Source organism: Ascidiella aspersa, chromosome 8 (assembly GCF_963924565.1).
Source record: "Ascidiella aspersa chromosome 8, kaAscAspe10.2, whole genome shotgun sequence".
Classification (NCBI taxonomy): Eukaryota; Metazoa; Chordata; class Ascidiacea; order Phlebobranchia; family Ascidiidae; genus Ascidiella; species Ascidiella aspersa.
This window is the reverse complement of record NC_139454.1, coordinates 20,227,607-20,250,550: the sequence shown is the minus strand read 5'-3', so window position 1 is coordinate 20,250,550 and position 22,944 is coordinate 20,227,607. Positions and strand designations below refer to the sequence as shown.

The 22,944-nt window shown below is 36.4% G+C and overlaps 2 protein-coding genes across 3 annotated transcripts; both read right to left on the bottom strand.

Annotated features, from left to right (window-relative positions):
• Positions 1-9,963: 9,963 nt before the first annotated feature.
• Positions 9,964-20,868, bottom strand: LOC146136781 (E3 ubiquitin-protein ligase PHF7-like). Of its 2 annotated transcripts, none has more exons than XM_083395169.1 (8): positions 20,660-20,868; positions 20,300-20,422; positions 18,339-18,421; positions 16,453-16,567; positions 16,302-16,333; positions 15,795-15,926; positions 14,343-14,542; positions 9,964-11,282 (listed from the first exon to the last, which is right to left on the bottom strand). In XM_083395169.1, the coding sequence occupies exons 1-8, from the start codon at positions 20,832-20,834 to the stop codon at positions 10,973-10,975; spliced, it is 1,170 nt and encodes a 389-aa protein (XP_083251295.1). In that variant the 5' UTR covers positions 20,835-20,868; the 3' UTR covers positions 9,964-10,972. The 2 variants fall into 2 exon arrangements, with proteins under 2 accessions (XP_083251295.1, XP_083251296.1); XM_083395170.1 differs by having other exon boundaries at positions 16,462-16,567.
• Positions 20,869-21,259: 391 nt separating this feature from the next.
• LOC146136780 (peroxisomal biogenesis factor 19-like) lies at positions 21,260-22,172 on the bottom strand. Its single transcript, XM_083395171.1, has one exon. The coding sequence runs from the start codon at positions 22,134-22,136 to the stop codon at positions 21,288-21,290; it is 849 nt and encodes a 282-aa protein (XP_083251297.1). The 5' UTR covers positions 22,137-22,172; the 3' UTR covers positions 21,260-21,287.
• Between the last annotated feature and the right edge of the window lie 772 nt (positions 22,173-22,944).

The window sequence follows — 22,944 nt, the reverse complement described above, 5'->3', positions numbered from 1 at the left end:
AAATAAGTTCATGTTTGTGTTTTCTAAAGTATCTGTTGCATTAACGGTGCATCTTTGTCTGATGATTAGTAATTGTTCAGGCGACGCTCATTTTCATTCTTTAAAAGAGCACTGAACCAAATGCATTTGTCTATGAACCAAAATGGGTTGCATTCCTTATCTCTACTCGAGATTTTGGAAAAAATAGACAGCTATAAAGTTTTTAACAGCTTTGCTTTATCCAAAACTAGAACACATGTTAAATGAATCTGTTTGATAAGTGAAAAAATCTCATTTTATGTTAATTCTGGTTGGAACATAAACATAATAAAAACGACCAATAGGCCTCTGAATGCCCTACAGCCCCAGGTCCATGAAAACCTTAATCCGGTCCTGGTACGATACCACATAACCAGGGGCAAAGCCAGGGTCTCCAAAACTACATGTTTTGCCTATTTTAACTATGTACCATTAAAATAATCTCGCGTCCCAAGTTATGTTGATCGTATGATTTTTTCGTTTTAGTTGGTTTAGCGCGCTATCGTATGCCTATTGGAATCTTTAACTTTTATATGCACTTTTTATATGCAATTTTCATACCACAAAGACATTTTATCTAAGCATCAGCATATTTTTAAACGGCTATACAATTAGTTTTGACTAAATTGTAATTACAATGCGCAATTGAATCGTTCTAAAACCAAATTCCTGGAAATTGTGCTACATGTTTTTTGTAAACTCAACACGAATGTCGATATCACTAACTTCAATCTCAACCGGCATCGTACAGAAACAAATGGTTTCTTGTTTCGAGGTCTGATAGGCTTTAGCAGAAGTCAAGTTTCGGGAGGAATCAATCAGCAAAGTCCGACATTATCGGTTCGTAGCAGAAACCCAATGACAGGTATAGTTTGTCTGGTCTCTCAGACGTTACTGATAGCTCTGGTAAAATGTGTGGTTCGTCAAAAGTTGTTGTCAATGTGTAAGTTGAAAGTGCTATTTATAATAATCTACTGCAATGGTTTTGCTTAAAAAAATTCAAAACTGTTGTCCGCTTATAGAATAAAGTTGCGTTTTTAAAGCCAAAAATATCGCGCGTCTAATTAAACTTCCACCAAGTCATTCATTTCGGCCGGTCAATGATTTTACCTGAAACACTTACAGCAATGGCGCGACAACTTTACACCAGACTCGATTTAACGTACTTATAGTTCAGCAGTTACATGGCGATCTCAATACAAACCCCAGTAAAAATGAACAATAACCCCAAAGGCGAAAGAACTAACCCAGCGGTTATCAACCGGGGTGCCGCGGCGCCTTGGTGTGTCATTTCTAATGCTCAAGAGTGCCGATAGGAATTTCAGAATTTTTAAGAGTCTGATTTTTGCTCATTTGGTAAGCTTCTTTGATACAACTATTTATGTACGATTAGAGACCATTATATCACACTTTCCTACACGTTTTAGGTAGTTCCATTTATAGCGACATTTCAGTATACAATACTCAACGAAATTCCCAGTGGGGGTGCCTAAAATGTATCTATTATTTTTGAGGGGTGCCTTAAGCCATAAAAGGTTGACAATCACTGAACTAACCAAAAGCAGCCCGAACAGGCAATGCACGGAGCTACCGATTTTAACGACGTAACTTTCTATTTTTACTCGGCGTTGCCATAGGGGGCCTGGTTAGCATTATCTGGCGGGCGAGCGTGGGGTTTTATGGTAACAAGGCGACGAGCGACGTTGCGTGGCGGGCGACACGAATTCGGCTAGGCGATGAGAAGTCGGTAAACATGGTCAACACTTTGGAGCGCTTTGCCAGAGGACTTTTATCACGTTTTCCCCATTTTTCCGTCGTCGCTTCGGCACAAAAATGTAACTTTCATTGGCAGCAAGGGGGTAGCGAAAACATTGCTCGGAGCAATGGCGTAAGTTGAAACATGCGATACGATTGGACTCCCTCGCAGCAGCGCAGAATAGGGAACGCAGGGCGAATACTTGCACGATTTATTGTGCTTCTTTCGACGCTTTTGAAGAAGGGAAGACACGTCTTTGCCCACAGTAAAGGCAGTCAATTAGTTGACGTTAAAAGCGTGGCGGAAAAATCATGTTTAGGTTTGAGCAGATGGAGAAGCTATACCCAACAAACTTGTTATTGCCTGTGTTTAAGCAGAAAAATTCCCATTCTTTGGCGCACATGTGATACGGAATACTATGCATCCCCTTTTACAGGACTTTATGTCCACCAACATTAATTTAACAAGTATAATGTTCAGTGTATGTGCGTTAAAAAATACTGCAACAGACATAATTAATTCACCCAAAACACTTAGGAGCACATAAACTATTCTACCAACATGCTAATCACTACATAAAAAACCTAGTCGCCAAACAAAAAAGATGTTCACACACACATAGCCTTGGCACAACTTTAAAAAATGACCCGTGTGAAATAACTAAACCCTTAGGCACATGCTAATCCGATCGGGGTCAATAATCCTGAGTGGCGTTGCGTTAGTAGGGTGAGAGATTGGGGCTTCGAACAATGTGGGGGTCACATTGCGCCCCATACAAGACAAGGGGGCTAATTAGGGGGATTACGAAAACGATCCATCACTGCCCAAGTAGCTCAGTATGTGTCAACACGAACGTAATCGGCTATTTCGGGAGACTGCGCGCGGGAAAGCCCCGAACGCGACACTGCTTGTCGCCGCAGCTAATTGACGATTAACAGTATCGGCCTCATCAAACTTTCGTGACCTTATAGCAGGTTTTAAAGATTATGGAAGAGTAGGGAGCAAGCTGGTGAGTAAAGCACCACTGGGAGCTAAGGAAATGTTCTCAGTTGAATCTATAATACACAAGAGTATATTTTCATCTTTTTTTATCCATCCTCAACAGGACATATAAATCTCCTTGAACAAAAATTAAACCTTTTTCGTAATAGTCTTTTTTAGAATTCACTCAACGACAACTGTTGTGGTTTCCCACAATAAAAGAAACTCTCAAGGGATCGCGAGCTAGTGTGACTACGGCCCGAATCCCTCGAGACAATGTACGTCACTCTTGGCTAATGTTGCACTGACATCACAATAGGAATAAATAACGCATTAGTATAGCTGATATGCGGTAATAGACAATCCCTAGCGACGTTGCTTGGCACAAAGGAAGTCGGTGACACCGTTTGGTGACCTCATTATTGGTAAATTAGTAAATATACGCCGACATGGGAACCGGTATGATATTACGTATTTATATAGGGTCAGCCGCTAATGAAGAGTAATTTAATTTTTTTCTGTAATGAATCCTATAAGTTTTAATTTTCGTGGGCCTATTGTAGCTGAATATCTGTAAATCTAGGGACGCTGCTAAAAAGACGAATTGGGTTTGTAAATTTGACAAGCTTTTGCGCAAAAGTTAGCCTATAACAAGTTTATCAACATCATTTATGGCAGGGTTTCCCAAACTTTTTTGGACCACGGACCACTATTTGTAAATCTGTTTTTTCGCGGCCCGCAATACAAAGCAAAAAATAAATAAAACCAAATTTTATATATTAACAAAACTGACAACATCAATGGGACGGCGGGGATTGCTTCCCTCTGCTTAAATCATCAATTCATTATAAATTCAAAGCGCAACAAGTAAGATTTACGATACTGGATAACAAAAGCAAGCCTTAAAAATATAAACAAAAGGAAACCAGAGCAAAAATGGGCGCGATGTCTAAAGTACATTAAGAATGCAAAACTAAATTTAGAGAAGTGGGGAAATTAAGCTTGAATTTTAGAAGGACAGCCGTGTTTTAGTGGCTAAGCATGACCCAGTTATATCTAAAAAAAAAACGATTAAGAGATGCTTGAAATATATTGCAACCAGAATGTATGGCTTCCAACAAGGATTCAAAGAATGATATTACGTTAAAACAGAAAGTACATCTCGATTATAAATCACTTATATCTTAACATAGAAATAGCATACTGCGAAGTCAACCGACGTGTTTCGTTTCCAGTTGGGCTAACTTCGCGCCCAGTCACGAATGACGTATCCGCTTGTGTCGTCATAGACGCTGAGTTTGTTTGAACTGACAGCGAGAAGCACCGCGTGCGAGAACTGTGACGTCACTGCTGCCATTGTCGAAAGTCTATTCCAGAACGGATATGGTGTTTACTCTGACCGCGGGGCTAGGGCCTCCCATAGGCTCGCAAAGCGGCTATTTGGGCTAAACTTAGTTCACGAAAAAGAAGGAAAAGACTTTGAACGGCCTCGAATCCTTTGATTTGTGGCCGACAGCTTAGGAAACGTTTTGACGCTTTGTTAACATTTCTAAATTCCTACACAGCAATTAAGCTCCTACATAATCCAATGGTTCTTAAATTTCCGATCTCATTGGCTTCTCGAAACGTTCGATGGCCTCGTCAATTTTTATACCAAAAAATTTGAACAAAACTACTGTATGTATTTCTAAACAATAAATGTTATTACTCATATAACCAAATCACTAATTTATGTAAACTGGTAGTCAAATGATTTAGTATTGATATAGCTTAAAGAATGAGTGTACTCAGGTAATAAGAACCATGATTTAATGATTTTAAATTTTAAAAGATGTTGCCGGGGCCCCATAAAACTTCCTAACCCACCCACGTTTGTAAACCACTGCTACTATCAGAAACTAGATATAAAATCAGAAATTGAAAAAAAAAACACTTTAAGAAGTTTAACATCACTGTAGTTATCACTTGTTTTCCGTTCAAACAGCAGTCGGTTTAAGCATAAATCTTAAATCTTTGGGATCACCTCCTAAAGTTTCTTAGCTTCAAACTAAATATTCATCTCAGCTAATTGAACGTTCAGCACAGACAAAAAATTGTTGTACATGCATTTGGATGCTTGTCTAAAATCTATTTATTAAAAAAAAAACATCTTTTCGAAAGTGTGATTAGCTCTGTTAACCGAAAAGAACCAAGGGCTGACGGAAAACACAAGATTAAAGGGCAACATTTTCTCTCGTACTTAGCTTGTTCTAATATTAAAAAAGAAATCGTCATATCGAAATTTGATACAGCGGCGGTATAGTTATGAATGGAAGTCACATCCTTAGGCAAGATGCTATATGTATCATATATGCATTCGATCTAGCTATTCATACTCTTATCAGCTGAAAGGTTGGACGGGGACATCCTGTATTGAAAGGAAGGGTTGAGTTTGACAACTAAATGCGGCTTGCGAAATACGACATACATTCACTCTCCGCGGTAATGTAGAACGGCAGAATTGCATGTCCAGTGCGAATAGGCCACACGGCCTCCAAATAAAAAACATTAACAATTTTAACGAATTTACAGTGTTGTAAACAAGTCCTTTAAAATGACTTAAGACCAAGTCAAGTGATTAGTAAATAGCTTAAAAAAAGTCCAAGTCAAGTTTTTGACATATAAACAAAAAAAACAAGTCCTAGTCCAGGTCAACGCATTATTAAAGAAAGTGAACTAGTTAAATCACTGATATAACACATTAAACCATAAACCATTAAAAATCGTAAACTCTCCCGAATATTATTAGACACACCGCAGTATAGAACAAGTAATTTGTTTTATGTGCAAAATTTAACAAATATTTGATTAAACACTAAATTTTAAGTTGTTGGACACAATGACTTAAGTTGAGTCGAGTCAAGTCATTTTGTCCAAAAGACTCAAGTCAAGTCATTTTGTTCAAAAGACTTAAGTCAAGTAGAGTAATTTAAAAACAGTGACCATATATATGTAAGATGAAAGCGAAACTTTCAGGCAGTTTGCCTATTTTCGTTTTTCAAAAAGCTATACTTTAACCTTTTGTATTGGTGTCATTGGTTCGACAGGTCAGCTGCGTCACAAACTGTCGTTGACAAGTGGCGGATGTAGGTTTGCCGTATTTTAGTGCTCGCCACGTTCGCTACCATAAACATGTCACTCCATGCATACGCGGCCTGCAGGGTGTAACTAAACACAGCTACGAGACGGACTTGGCAAAGACAAACAAATAGACGCCAATGTTACGTATAGTTTGGGCGCCAAACCTTGTTTATTTTTTTCCATTTTTAAAATGCGGTGGGGTATTTTTTTCGATCGGTATGTTTTCGGAAAAGAGGCGAAATTCTTGCTTATAAGCATTAGTTGCTGAAACGTGGGGAGCTGATTTTTGAAAATGAGTAATAAGACTAATTGCTTGTGAGTTTTTCTATGAGCGCCAATGGATACGGTGGACTTGGTAATATAATGGAAAACTTTACATCGTAGCCTCCAATTTTATATGATGACTGAGGTCGTTTGATTAAAAAACTTTTTTTATAGGTTTGCAATCGGTCGGCAATAGCTAAAAACGTTTAACAAACACCAAATTAAACATAAACTGTACGGTCTGCAATAAAACGTTTTATTTTCCATTCGATAAAATAAGTTGGAACCCTTAAAGTATCATTTTAGTGCCATGTTTTTAAAGTTGAATTCTGTTGCATTACGCAAGCATATCATTGTCCTGCAGAATTAGAAAACGAAAACTTTGTGAGCAAAATCTCACAAAGTTTTACGACAAAGCCTAACGGAAAACAAACATAGAATCACACATTTGAACAAAAGTTTAACATATTCATTCAACAGCAAAAGAAGAAAGAAGAGTGAACGACAACAATAAAAATTTAATCTATACCGTCATCTAGCGGATTGTTTCTGCTGGGGAGTTTTTAACGATAACACCGGTTAGCACGAACTTTGCGGTATCGTGGTTGAGATGCTTTATAGCAGGATTTGGAAACCTTTTCAATAAAGGAGCCATAAAAGTCAAATATTCTTGCTTGTATTTCCATGAGAGCCGTACAATACTTTTTTGACATCTAGTTATAGGTTGGCAAAAAAATATTAAATTGAGCAGGGCCGTTTATTTTGTTCTTGTGTAAAATACAGAACGTGCTTTGCACCAAAAATGAATTAGCTGAGATTGTACAACTTTGATTACTTTGATTAAAAAGAAACCGTGTGCAGTTTTATTTGACATGCTCAGAGATAGCTCAAGATTTTTCTGCAAACAAGATTCTTTTATCAAAAGAGCCATACGGCGCCACAGATAGCTCGCGAGTCAAAGGTTCCCGACTCCTGCTTTATAGACTAACTATGGGGCGTTTTGTGCAAATCCATGCTTTCCCATTACGTCGATTTTTTTAATTTTGCAATATCACCAAGAGAACTTTTAACGAATATTTTTTTTGTAAACTGCATTTAATGGCGAAACCTATTTAAACACCGGTACATTGGCTAGTAAATATTTAGGCCATCTCTTCACTTGCAAAACAAAAATAGCATTTCTTTTGTTGCTGAGCCAATCAACGAGAATTAAATAAAAAAAGGTTGTTTTGAAAAACGACAAAGAGACAACAAAATAAAAAGCTAAAAAATTGGAATTCTAATGGTGTTACCCGAAAAGATTCGTTAGGACTGTTCCTTTGTGCAATGAATGCAACATGAATAATTTGGAAAATAGAAAGCCGCTAAATCAACCGAAAGCCTAAAAACCTAAAGAGACATCGTTGGTTTTTAAAACATTTTTCTCATAAGCCTGACTTGATGTAGCCAACTGTTTAAAATCTTTTTTTCTACAAGGCGGTAATGCCTTTCCATTAAGAAATCATGGCGAAATTAAACTTGTGATAAAGACGATACCTTACGATCCGCACAAACTTGTTTTTCCTTCTTAAAGGCAGGGGCATATACAAGTCATTCTAATTTAGGAGCTTATTGAAAAGTCAGTATAAGCCATGATGTAATATTTTTATGCGTTGTTGTTACACTTCGGGGCATTTTATACTTTAATTACTGGTAATCAGTGTTGTAAACAAGTCATTTTAAATTGACTTAAGTCCCAGTCAAGTCATTTGTAAAACAACTAAGTCCAAGTCAAGTGTTTTTGAATAAATAACAAGTCAAGTCCCAGTCCAAGTCATCAGTTGCGCAAGTCAAGTCCCAGTCAAGTCATAATTAGAGCATGTCAACTTTAAGTCATGTCCTTGTTAAAAAATAAAATTTTAAACTATTAAAATTTTTAAATTTGTATGATTATGAGCAATAACTGAACTAAAAAATAAAAAAACGCAACATATAGCAAGCAATTTGGTTTATCTGCTAAAATTTGGATAAATAGCTCAATTTTATAAAAAAATACTTGAAAAAAACGCTTCATTTTAACCGAAGTCATTTGTCCAAATGACTTAAGTCAAGTCAAGTCATTTATCCAAATGAGTTAAGTCAAGTCAAGTCATTTTTCCCAACTGACTTAAGTCAAGTCAAGTCATTTGAAAACAGTGACTTAAGTGCACTGAAGTCAATTGACTTAAGTCATTGCAACACTGCTGGTAATGGTAAGCAAAATCCACAGAATCATTACTAAACCGTTGTATATAATATAGCTGTCAGATGATTTGGTAGCAAAAGTAGGGATGTCCTATAATATAGGATTGAGGCCGACACTTGACTTAAAGAGTTGGTATTTTTACATGTCCTATACTACGGTGGTATGACTGCTGATTAAATACCGCAATAATATTCTTTCAACCAATGCTTGTTGTCTATCTATCGCAGTGTTTTTTACTTAACGTCACCAAAAAAAAAAAAATGTTTTGATAAACCAATTTTTTTAGCGAAAGGCAAAGACCCTTTCTCTAAGACAGTGGTTCTCAACCGGGGTGCCGTTTCTAATTCTCAAGGGTTTCGAGAGATATTTGAGAATCTTCAGGAGTCTAATTATTGCTCAACTCTTACAACTTTTTGTGTAAGATTAAAGGGACATAAATCCAATTTTAACTTCCAATATATTGTGCAGAGTTGATGAGTTGTGTTGTTCCAGTTCCGTTTATTGTGACATTCCAGTGAACTACCTACGGAAAAATCTTATAGGGGTGCCGCGATCTATTTATTATTTCTTATGGGTGCCGCGAGCCATAAATTGCAGACAACCACTGCTGTAAGACGTTATATCAAAAGGCAGAATTTAGTTTTATCTAGTATTGCAAATCAGTTTGCTATTCGATAAGACAAAAGCATCGGACAAGGCCATACAACATTAATCAAAATTTATTTCGAAAGGTAAGAAAACAACCGATTCAATCCGATACATTATCTAGTGAGAACATACAACGAGAAGTTGACAACAACAAAGTAGAAGGAAAAATAAAGAGAAGGCAAATATGTGACAAAACTAATAAAGGTACACGTTACGCATTTAATCCTTTTTCGCTCGTGGACGTGCGGGAAAAAATTGGTGAAATTGTATTTATTTATGTTTATTTATTTACGAATTACTTATCTAAAACCAAGTAGAGAATGTTACCAATACTAACTAACAGTAAGTATTTTTTTTCTATTTCTGTGGGTTTCGAAAGCAGCAATATAAACGGTTTATAACTTAAAATAAACTTACTTTGACCCAATAGAGCAACAGCTTTTACAGATAAAGTGGGTGTTTCTGTTGATACAGTTGTTTAAAGGTGCTTTACAATAAACACATTTGCAGAACAAAATAGCAACCAACTCCTATAAAAAGACAGAAAAAGGAAATTTAAACAGGCACCAAAGAGCTATATTAACAAAAGTATGCAAATTTAATAATTTAATATGCACTATTACAGTCCATTCCACAATTTATTTTCCATAAGCAATTGTTAAAATAAAAGAGTTTTTTTTCATAATATTCTACGGCTATCGAGGCAGCTGTGCAACCAACGAGTATTAAAACATTATTTCGTAACAATTTCACTTGACCAAATCGAAAAACGACACACCGCAGTGAAAGTAAGGAGACTTAGTCTTGAAAGCAACGGAGTATCAGTATATATTAGCAAACATTTAGAAAAGTTGGGCAGTTTTAAACAAGGGCGCCACTTGATAAATAATAAATACAAAGTTACACTGGTCATGGGGCGTGACCTACTATAGGCAATTGGAATGCTCACCAAAATAGTAACGAAATATTTAAAACAACGTATAGTGTTTGCAGGATTTGGTACGACGATGGAAACAAATCTTTCAAATGATGTACAACTTAACTACTAAAAAAATAAAATTCATTCAAGTAAGAGTGGGAAACGAATAAAATTGAAGCAAATATATCGTTTCTAATTTAAAAACGAACATTTTGTGATGAACGTTAACAAAACCCTAGGCCTAAGCCTTGCCTTAATCTGCCTCAGCAATACATGAAAGACTCTTAATGCAATAAAAAACCGTCCATTTCTTTTTAAACTCTCAAACAAGCACGCACTGAACCACCACTAGATGTTAAACAGTGTGCCGAACTTTTTTTGTAACTTTTGTAAATAACGAATTTGCCGTTTGCATTTAACTACGCGAGACTTCAATGCACATTATCAATTGGATGACTGGCACTATTGTGTTTTTGATCTATTAGCTTCCTTCGTTGTAAAGGTCATTCGCAGGGGCGGATCTGGGATTTTTGTTTGGGGGGTAGATATTGTTTAGAGATGACGATACAAATCTGGGTCATAACGTCACGATATGAATCCATTTATCTTAAAAACACTGTTGTTTTCTGCAAAACTCGTGATTAATATGCACTATGCAGCCAAATGCAAGTTTTATCGTGGCCAGTCATTGACGTGCTGTTCTGAAGTTATAATTGCACCAGGTTGTTTTGTGATGGTAGAAAGCGCGCTGCTATGATTTCTTCTTAGTCGCCAGAAGCTGAACAACTTCAAAAACTGCTGCACCAAGCAAAGCAGGGCACGGCTACACTGTCTTTTTCGTATGGTGCTAAAAATCCACAAAAAAATTGTTTTAACCAGTCATACTTAGTGCTTTGCGCTGCCACGTTGGCGAAATGTGAACTGTCGCCGCCTTTATTGCGACCGTTCGTATAAAATACGTCAATTAAGGTTTGGCGTTTGTTTTACAAAGGCCACCTCCGACAATATCCACACCGCAAGTAAGGGCTACAAGGCAGAACAACTACATGATGGTCTCCTTCATATCGTCCCAAGCGGCAACGATTTTCAGCCGCTTTTTGGGGGGCGGATTTGAGCGCGAAGCGCGGGGCTTTCGACGGCCACTGCGTCGCGGTATCACGTGATCGGGAGTGATGACGCCCATGCGGATGGCCAGCTCTCTGGCGCCTTCCCGCCCGTGGATGTCGGCGCAGAGCGCGCACACGTAGTAGGAGTCGGGGGAGTCGACGTCCTCCGAGCAGGCGATGTGGGTTCCCGACGAGCCGCAAAGATCACAAAGGACCACCGCCCATTTGGAGCCCTTCAGGTTGTAGCTGATGACAAACCGTACGGGTTGATATGAGTTTCGATAGAAAATAGTGCGTGCAATATTATAAGAAGATAGACGTGCGTATGTATTCGACCACTGTTATATGTGATCTAGACCAGTGCTCTTCAACACGGTTTTGTGAACCCTTAAAGTTGTTGTGACGAACTCATGCACCCTTTTTAACTGAAAGGTAAACTAAGGTAAAAATAGTTATAAAAAATCATAATACATATTAATATCATCGTGTCAATTAAACCGAGCGGAGCTGCCGAAGTTTTACACACTGTCGGCGAGAGTTCGATTATAGCTGCAGGCTGCTTGGGAGTACTATTTTATGTCACAGAACAGCATTCAAACAAACTTGGGAAAAAAACAGCATTCAAAAAACTTGAGAAATCAAATAATAATGGTTCATTAATAATTTGTGATGCATCCTTGTATACCTTTTCGCAGTGGTGCACCCCATGTATATTTTGGTGCACCCACCGGTTGAAGAGCATTGATCACGAGTAGACCTTTTGAAATAGTTTTTTGATCAAACAGAACTGCCTATGTATAAAAATCCACCGGAAGCCTTCAATAGACTACTAACCGAATCAGTCGATCAATGATGCAAGCCAGGCCAAGCGTTCTACCAACTGAGCTACATTGGCTCAGAGAAGCGCAGGTCGAGAAACAATCATGGCACCATTGCTTGCTGCATCCTATTTGTACATATACTACTTTATACTGAAGAGGATCTACAATGAGCAAATGAAATGTACATACACATCGACTATAGTTAAACCACTGGTTGCGGGAAAAGTTTTTGTGCAACTGTCAAAATTTCCAACCGTTTGGTTCTTGAGACCCATTTTTTTTTTCGTTAATGACCTACGTAACCTAACCATGTTGGTACATTATAAAAAAACCAATGCTAATTAGAATCAAATTCATATTTGGTAGAATTGATTGATGAAATAATAATAATATTATTACTATTTTTGTTAATTTTGGGATCTAAGCCTGCTCCAACATTGCTAGTTGTTGATCTCTTCTCCATATCGTAAGATTCAAGCAAAACCACAAAGGTTGTAAAAGAGATCCAAAAACAACTTTATTCAACAAAAGCAGAATACTATAGTTACGCAAAAAGCATCGTCAGTTCTGCTAATATACTACAAACACAACGAAACACCAAAATTATATATAAATAAAATAAAATAAAACTATTCAAAAGTTTAAAAAGCCAATAACAGAATTACAATACAGTTCAGTAGAGCTGTAAACCAATACTGACGTTAAAATGGCAAAATAAAGAGCTACTATAATACAGCTCTACTGAACTGTATTGTAATTCTGTTATTGGCTTTTTAAACTTTTGAATAGTTTTATTTTATTTTATTTATATATAATTTTGGTGTTTCGTTGTGTTTGTAGTATATTAGCAGAACTGACGATGCTTTTTGCGTAACTATAGTATTCTGCTTTTGTTGAATAAAGTTGTTTTTGGATCTCTTTTACAACCTTTGTGGTTTTGCTTGAATATTTGGTAGAACGTTTACATTATTAGTGGATTGAAAATCCCCGTCAATATACGGGTATTGTGCAAAATTTCTATCGTTTTTTTGCAAAAAGTACAAAAATCAGCCTTTTGTTTATTTAGGTTGCTCCAGTAAAAAAATCACAATCGAAGCGTAAACGTGACAAGACTGATTCCGCAAAATTTTAAACAAAGCACTGTTTCTATTCAGCTTTTACAGTAGCATGGGTTTGCTTTTTTTGGCTTATTGCGCGCCTATGACTAATATGGCGCGAGAGAAAAACAATGACTTGACAAATCACTGATGGAAAGGCAGCAAACGATCACAAAATAAAAAAAACACCAAGTCGCTTATTTTACAGTATATTTTCCATATCTAGAAATCTTAACCTCAACGATCAATTTGACAAATTAATTCAAAACAAATATTTACGTTAAACCAGTGGTACTCAAACTGGGGTCCGCGAGACATTTTTCTGGGACCGCGAAGCACCTAACAAAAATCAAAACGACGCTCCTAAAGAAGATTTTTTCTGTGCATTAAAATTTTCAGGCAACTTACTTTTCCAAACAAGCTGATTAGTTGTTTATTCACGTTATTGTACGGTTCGAGTTAAATTGTGCATTGACGTCATAGTGTTGCATTGTGCTAATAAGAATTACGTTTTTACAGCTGCTGCGTTGCCACTGTGAGCTGTACGGTTACGGATTTAAAACTGTACATGATTGCTTTACTTAAATAACGTGATTCGTTAGAGGTTAACAAAGCCGAGCTGATAGCAAAGAAGCAAGTGCACCCGTCTCATTGATACCATTAAAAACAACGTGTTATTTTGTGTTTATTTGTTTATATTTTTAATGGACCGTGAGCAATTTAAAAAATTTTGGGGGACCGTTACGTAATTTTTTTAAAAAAGTTTAAAACCACTGCGTTAAACAATAAGTACTAGCAACAGAAATTTATTTTGCCTTTAAAATATTGTGGTGGTTTTAAAACTTTAAGCAAAGTTTTATTTCGCACACAACGTGCCTAATATAGACTAGAGTTAGGCAGTTATGCAGTCATTGAAAATAATATGATTTAATGCAAAGTCATTTATCTTATAACCATGTTCCTCATTTGTTTGTTCTAATATCAGTTTCAGAGTATTTTCTTATAGAATCAAATAATCAAAAAACAGGAATGACCATAACTTAACATTTATTTTTCCGAAACCGACACTCTATCCGATAGTAAATTTGCTTAAACAAGCAAAACGTGTCCAAAAATAGCAGAAATAACTTAATTCAAAGCAATTTTTTCAGGATTTTAGGAAAAAATTTGCCTTAGCGTTGAGAAGTTAGAGTACTTATTTCTTATTTAACTATTTTTTTTGTAAATAAACCTTTTAAGAAATTGCTGGGTTCAATCGTAAATCACGGCCGAAATTCTATATGAAGTCGCACAGATAGCACCCTAGTAACACCACTTTATGGAGTATCAGCTCCAAACCGACATTATCAGACATCCCGACCAAGGATCAAAAAAACAAAGCCTCTTACTCTTTCCCGTGCGGGCAAACGCACGGCGTGACGTCACAGAGGCTATGACGTTGCAGGAGGTCGCTGAAGGCGTCGTGGGCGAGTTCCCAGGATGCGTCGCGCTCCGGCACGTAGATGCCCATCCTGGACATCTCACAGGAGAAGGCGTCTGAGTCGTTGCAGGTCGGACAGCGGAAGAAGTAGGTGCCGGAAGACAGCGCCTGTGTGAGATAAAACACGAATCAATAGCTGATCTTGAAAAACGAGTTAAACTACTTGAACATTAAAATAAATTGCTAATAACAAATCAAACAAGTGACTTTGGGGCAATAGTAAGCGGCACCCTAACGGCGCCGGTCAAACTAGGGCGTCCAAACGTCGACACCAAAACGGCCGATGACCAACCGCCCCCGATCCTCCCTCACCCTCTAACTACAGTTTCAGGGGTTATTTTGGCCATTTAGGCCTTATTTGGATGAATTTACGACGTATTTCGACAGGTTTAGGTCTTAATCAGACGATTTAGGTCTTACTCAGACGATTTAGGTCTTACTCAGACGATTTAGGTTTTATTCTGCTGTAGATATTACAGCCTGTTTGGCTTTATTATGTCGTTGGTCTTAATACTATGGTTTTAATAGATTTTTTTGAGATTTTAAGTATTGTTGCTTTTTAGGTCTTATTGTGTGTTCCCCAACAAATCCATGGTCGTGATTAGAGACAAGGTCTATTTTATCATGGTAAGGGGCCAGCAACTAATTCGTTGTTTTTTGCCGAAATGTAGGTAAAGGTGTTTTTAATTATGCTTTGGTAGGGATGGGCGGTAGAACATCATTTTGTGTCACTAAACTGCGGAATTCAGGCCAAATTTGGCACGCGGGGTTAGGTTCGTCAGCCCACGGCTTATTTCTTCAATGAACATAACAATAAAATGCAGTTTGAATGTTGTTTGTTGCACATCGAAACAAATTTTGATAAAAATTAACCTAAATGACTATAACATAAAGCTCTCTACAGTTTTGGTAAAATAGTTATATATATATATATATATATAATCTTTAGTTTAATATTAATATTCAAGTTAATTAATTTTGACGCAAATTAAATAACAAGGCCATGATGGTCTGACGCTTACAGTAATGTGGCCCGCGATGGTCACGCTCAGGCAATACAGTTATCTGGGCCTTTTTTGAAAAAAGTTTTGTACCCCTAATATTTAAAAACGCAACATTGTAAAACAATTAAATAATCATACATAAAAAATGGCAAAACGCTTTAATTTGTTTGTGTAATAAAAAAAAAAGTTAAAACATATGATCCTGGAAAACATATGAACTACTTCTGTGTAAGATCAAATATTTATCAAATGGCAACCCTTCCTAAACTGCTTAACTAAAAATAAACGTGGTAAAATTTTGACTTTGTTGAAAAAATGATTGACAACATGTGGGCAAAATGTAGATTGTAAAGCACCTGTTGCTGCACACATGTTCTGTGAATGCAGCTGGAACAGCAAGGCGTCTGCAGCACTTGGTAGCTGGCAACGTCGCAGTTGGTTCTCTCCAGGCAAATCGGGCAAATTGATGAATTAAGGCGATTTCCTTCCTGAAAAAATAATTATAATAAAATAGCCATAAAGTTCGTCAGGATAAAAGCAATTATTTAAAAGAGATAAAATAGGCTCTTTCTTGAAACATTTTCACTACTAAATGCAAAGTATGACAAATTTTTACTTGGCAAAACTATTTTGAATAATTTTGTAAATCCTATTAAAAAATCTTGGCTAATTCTTAAGAGCAAAACCAAATTGCTTGATTTCCTGTGGAATAATTTATCAGTAGTGACAAAGCATGCTTAATTACAAAAGTATAAAATAAACCGGATTGCCTGGTTGTTAACGTACAGTACTTTATCTAACAAAGGTCTATGTGAATACTACATGTATAAGTAAAGAAGCTTGCTAGCATGGTTAGTGGTTACCTTGGGGTTGTTTTCCTTGTTCATTGTTGACTCTAACAACAAAAAATAGAATAAATAACATTGCAACAACAAGATGACCATATGTTGCTGTTTAATGAAGATAAATAGGAAATTAAGAAAACCTTATGTCACGTAAATGGGTTATACAAACCTCTCCCACCTTTAAATTCTTGCACTGGTCGATGTTGTCGACAAAAAGTAGAAAAGCCTCCATAAAACTGGAAGAGGGCTGATGCTTCACTTCCACACGGAAAATGAAGTTTTGTCTGTACGAGCACATTCTTGAATTAGACAAGGCCTTCTAAAGAGACTTGGTTATTCCGGGTTAGGATTTAGCATTCACCGGCTTGTTGATTCACCCTGGGCGAGTACTGAATAACACCCACTCGCCACATCCCAGTAACACCCAAGGTGACCAACTGGTAAAGTACCTAAAGCAAAAATTATTTGTTGTTTTTAAAATTGCCCCACTAGCAGCGGGGTATAAATTTTAACCTTTTCAGTGTAATGACTAAAGGCCAGTTTACACTACAGCTACATTGAGCGGAGCTGAGCTGCACTGGGCGTGAAGTTGTTTTCACTACAGCTGCAGTGAGCTGCGCTGGGCGTAAAAATCGCCCCAGAACGTAACGTGTTTCAATAGCTGCACTGCGGGCTTGAGTTTAGCAAAGCGTGAAAATCGCTCCAAAGCGTAACTTTAAGCTAGCTGCAGCTGCTGCACGGGGATTGAGTTTAGCAAAGCGTGAAACGCTCGCCACAATAGAATTTAAATGCAAATTACGCTTTGCTCAGCTCAGTGCAGCTGTAGTGTAAACGGGCCTTAACGATTAATCAGGATATTTCTCAACACTGGGCGACCCATTTTAAAAAAATTCAGTTCTGTAAAATCTTGCATCCTAACTAAGCAAATTGTCGTCATATTTTAGAAGCCATACAAGACTGCGTTGCAAAAAACAGCAAGTAACTTTTTCCAAAAATAATATTTTTATCAAATCACTATGAATAGCTGTGCTCGCTTGCTATCGATAAGTTTTTGAAATTCAGGCGCTAATTTACCTAGAAAAACCAATTCCTAAAAACGCTTCGTTGAATCATTGTATTATCTTTTTGTCATTTTTTCATAAGCTTAATAATTAACTAAAATATAGTTCACTCTGCAATAACAATAATAAAAACGAAAACTGTTAAAGTTCTTGCACTACATACAGGCTACAAAGCGTCCTGATGTCTCGACATGAAACTCTTCATGACTATATTTTCCAGTTTTGTAATCTCTTCATGGTTTCACTTTTTTATTGTTACTTTTTTCGCCCAAGATACAATATATCTAAAAACAAGCGACCTCTTTGTGTTGTGACCCATGAGTTGGGAACCATGGCCCTAGTGAACTTATCTCATAAGGGAACAACACAAACCAAAATACACCAACAATTAAAACAGAAATCTGTGACCTTGTGAGCATATCTCTTTCTAACCGGCCAGTAAAATCACTATCGTAGCAGTGGCCGTTTTAATGCTGTCGTCATGTATACAGTCGCTGTTTTAAATGAATCGCTATCGTGAAGTCGCTCTACTGATGGTCGACGTTCCTACAGTCGTTATCCAGCCCGGATCCCATCAACCCTGTTACTCAAAGGGACACAATTCCATAATCCCATAAGAAATCATTGTTTAATAGTTCAGTAACATGCGTTTGCTCATAATTTATTTATTAGTACATCAGAGGGAAGTGTTTTTCTCAAGAAATATTGGGTATTGTTGGATAGCAAAAATAATACAAAATACTGTAAGTCTTAGGATGTTCAAAGAATGAAAAACACTTATTAGTTTGGGTGTTTTTAACTTAACTGTAAAAACTGGAAAATTGTATAAAAATAATGCCAATTTCTGAACTCATTTTCACCCAATTTAAAAACACACCAATAATTTAAAAAACTATTTTAGATCTACTTTATAACTAAAATTTAATTTAGAAGGCTAAAAAAAATTAATTAAGAAGGCTAAAAAATCATTTTAAAACAAAAAAATCATTCTTACCTTACATGTATTTTCTACACACCCAATTGAGGCACCTCTCTTGTGACAATAGGAACAAGAAAGTTTGGAGGCTCTTTTTACTTCTGTAAAATTAAATGTTACATCGTTTTGTTACTATGCTCAATGCTTATAAGTTATTTAAGTATATCAACATTGGGATCTGTACATTAGTAAACATATTTAGAAAAAAATGATTTTGATTTTCAGTTTATTGTACAACAGGAAAATTCAAAAACAAGGTTTGCAAGATATTGAATATACACAAAAAATTACTAAACACACTAACATCTAAATCAAGCTCAAATTGTAAATTTCTTATTGATAATAAAAACATTTGTTTATGTCGCTAAATGCAAGAATAACACTAATAGTAGAAGGGACACTCTTTGATGAAATTAAGAATAAGAAATGTTATAAGACCGGGACACACTTTGTTTAAACACATGATACTGTGGGGGCCCTTTTGGCGGGATTTTAGATATTCACATCAAGGGTATTTAAATATCCGTGCCAACTGTCCACCTATAAAATAAATTTCGGATATTTTTTGTTCGGTCAGTGTTTGACTAACGTCCCAGACGCCAGACCATTTAAGTGTTTGAATGAATCAACTTCTAAGTTTTTATGTTTTAGGCTAAATAAGGCATATTTTTCAAGACTTTTTGTGAAATATCTAATGTTTTCTAATGCTTTGCTAAAACACTATGATGAAGAGACTGGCTAACCATAAAGTCAGTAGAAAGTAGGGATGTTCAAAGTAGAATACCAAGGTATTCTAGAATAATAGGTTTCAAATCTAGAATAACGAATCCAGAATAGCGAATCCTAGTATATTTTTATTAAATTATTTAACCTCGATTTTGTTTGGGGAAGGGATTAATCTTAATCTATCCTACAGGGCCCACAATCACAGCAATAAATCGCCCAAACAATTTGCTAACATGTACATTATAATAAAAAAATCTCCCATATGTTTAACATTCTTAACAACTGTCATTTGAAGCAGTTCTGTAAACTGTAATATGTCAACTGTCCAGGTTGTTGCCATGTTGGGTGTTAGTGCTTCTTTTTTGACTAACATGATCTGTTATGCAGTCAAATAATGTACTGCAAAGAATACAAAGTTACTATTGACATTATTGACAATTACGCTGCGCATAACTGCATAACCTCTCTGAATATTGGCCTAAAGTTGACCTTAAGTAACCCTATAGCGCATTTTGTAAACGGCCAGCACGTTTTACAATGTAATGTTACTTTTGCAACTTAACGCATTTAGGGAAATTGCGAACTCCGCACCTGGCATTAAACGTTAGTCACTCGCCCAATAACGCTTGATTGACACTTAATTGTTAGACGTACGTTATCACCAGACGCGGCAATTGATCGCCCGAAAAAACGCTGACACTGCACTGCCAGGTTACATTCAAAGGAAGCTCTGTAAATTGGTCGCCGCAGCGACAGGCCAACTTACCACACGCGTTTGTGCAATTAGGCGCAACAATCGGCGGTAAAACATTAAATTATATCGGTTCCAATTACCCGAAATAAACGGCAGAATTGGATTCGAATCCAGAGTCAATATTCTACTTTAAACATCCCTAGTAGAAAGCAAAAAGAACATTCAAAAGCACCAAACTGATCTTTGACTTTTTAGGGGAGATAGAGAACCTAATGGAGTTATGGTTCATTAATGGACATTTAATATCATTAGTGCATACGAAAATGTACTTTTACGAGCCCTGAGCCCACATTTATTCAATTTTTTTTCTAGGAAATTGCTTAAAAATGGGGAAAAAACAGAGGGCCGTTCAGTGATGGGTATAATTATATAAACATTTTAAAACATTAAAGCAGTATGTAAATGTTTGCAAAAATATTATAACTTTGTTTTACAGACTGTATCACATAAAATCACCCCAAAAGGCATGCTAATAAATATGACATATATCACACCTTACCTTGAATGATATCTTTAATCAAGAAGCCATAAATAGAATGTTTTTTGAAGTTTGTTGTATCATCTGGGTCTGACTGAAGTAATCCACTTGACAACAGAAGACAAAAATAGTGCATCGACAAGCCTACAATAAATAATGTTGTATATTCATTCAGCCAAAAGGTCAACATAGGTCATAAGTTTTGTATCACAAAATTTATTTTCTTTTACATTAAAGAAATACCAGAGTATTTATTTTATGACTGTGTTGTAGTTTATTTAGTAGGCATTCGCTAATTGTAAAGTGGCTAAGTCTTTTTAAATCTGTTGATTCCGATCAATCAATTTCATGTTTTTATGCATTCTGTGTGTTGTTTGTTACCTGTGTATTGGTGTCGCAAAAATTCTCCAAATCTTTCCTCGCAGTCATCAGATAAGAAGCAGAAAACGCATCTGCTTGCCTCAGGCAGAAGCTTAAGGTCCTTGCTGGATACAGAAAATTCTTTTCGCCAGTCTAAACGGTCAGACGATGTCCCAGGGTGTTCATTGCAAGACATGTTTGCTTGCAAACTTAAAATATTTTTTTATCTGCTGTTTTTAGCAGATCTTGTGTTTATTTTGAAAATAAAAGGGACATGATTACTGGTTCATTTTACAACAAAAAAATTACATCTCAATTTACATAACACCTAAAAAACATACAATTGACCAACAAAAATATATTGGAGTAAAAAATGTAATTATGTCATTAAAATCACAATCTAACTATTTAACGTTTTTGTCAGAAATCAATAATGATGAAAAAAAACTCAAACAAAAAACGTTAAGTTTATTCATGAAACAGAGTTTTTTTAACCATTATCCAAAAGTTCAGTTTTAAAATGTTACCAGCAAAATTAGGTTTTGCACAAACTATTTGCATAGGAAGAGATAGAAAACAATAATTATTTATAAATAAATAACCAATAAAATTAAAGCATCGCAAAAACGTTTAGGTAGAAAACAACTATCTACGAAACAACACAACTATCGGGAGAGGGCAACGGGCCTCCTTGATCTAACAGCTCCTCAGGTGGCTGACCATAACCCTGCATTTCGTGAACAACATCCATTACTCGGACAAAGCGCTCTTTCTTTACTTCCTCTGAATCACTATCTTTTTCAGATTCAAATTCCTTGCAAACGGTTTCGAGGCAAGTCAGCTGCTTGACATAGTTGTCCTTTTCTTTTTTGGGGATCTTATCCCCGTTCTTCTTCAACCAAGGCGGATACTGCTTGGACATTTCTTTCATGGGGGGATAAAGCATATCCTTTGAGAGCATACTCTTCATAATGTTCTCCATCATGTCCATTGGGTCACCAGCTTCGCCTGTAGCTCCAAAATCCAGGAAACCTTTTAGAAGGTCCTCTTCATCTTTTTCGCTTCCTTTTTTGTCTGCGTTCAAGGATAGCGACTCTAGCGCAGCCTGCATCGATTGACTGAAATCTGCTTTTTGCGAAGACCCAGGGCTAGCAGTTGCTTCTTGTTGGGTAAAAGTCGGAAATGGAGTTGTAGTTTCAGATAACTTTTTCATTTCTTCCATTAGTTCCGGATTTTCAGAGCCAAGTTCTTTAATGGCTTGGTGCCATTCCTCTTGTAGATGCATCGTTGTTTCATCTCCGAAAAATTCTTTAAAAATGTCAGTTGGTGGCCCCATAGACCCTCCTGAAGTTCCGGGTTTAAAAGTGGAAGTGGCGTGATCATTTTGTTTTGCAGCTTCCACTTTCTTTGTTTTGTCCTCAGTTTGTTTTTTGGATGGTGTGTGTTTATCAAAGTCAGTTAAAGCATCGTCCAGCAATGAATTTAAGTCGGCATCCATTTTTTTATTATTTATTGTTCTTTTTTAATTAGCGTTAACTCCTGTTTCAGAATAAATAAGATAATTTTTTAAACATATTTAACAAATTAAACTTAAATAAACCAATGTTTTGATTAAACTTGGTTTGTTGAAATGCAATTTACATACAGTGTGAAGCGTTTTTTTTATCATCAATTACAGACCTGGGCAACATACAGCCAGATCCGGCCCGCGGCTAATTTTTCTTAAAATACATAAACTAAGCAAAAACAAGGGAAAATTTGGATACATGTTTGGTTGTATCGTACACATTCATTCCAGCATCAGATCTATAGTCATGATCTCGCCAAACTCTATTCTTAGCCTGTTGTATAGAATAAATAGAAATTTCTTTCACCTTTCGTGCGAATCGCTTCTCTTTTTTGTATGTTCCATGCAATTTTTCGGCAGTCAAAAAGCGCCATGTGCACTATTACACTCTCTTTAACGAAAGTTTAACAAATTTACTGAAAAAGTGATATATATTTTGCGCTTCGGTGGAATGTATTCCGCTTTTAAAATACGAACGAAATATCAGCCATTTACTCTAAAAATGAAACATACTGATTATATTTTGCCCACTTATTTTGGTTAATACCATGTTTGTGTTTCCCACAATTTATATATTTGCAAATATGTTCATTGTATCGCAAGTAGGGCATTCGCAACTCAAGCCTCAACAGCAATTTGTGTGACATTTTAATGTATTTTAGCTTAAATTTTTCTGTCAACGAACCTCACAACTTTATAAACGTCACTATATCAAGCATTTTATCTGCGTCCCACCCCC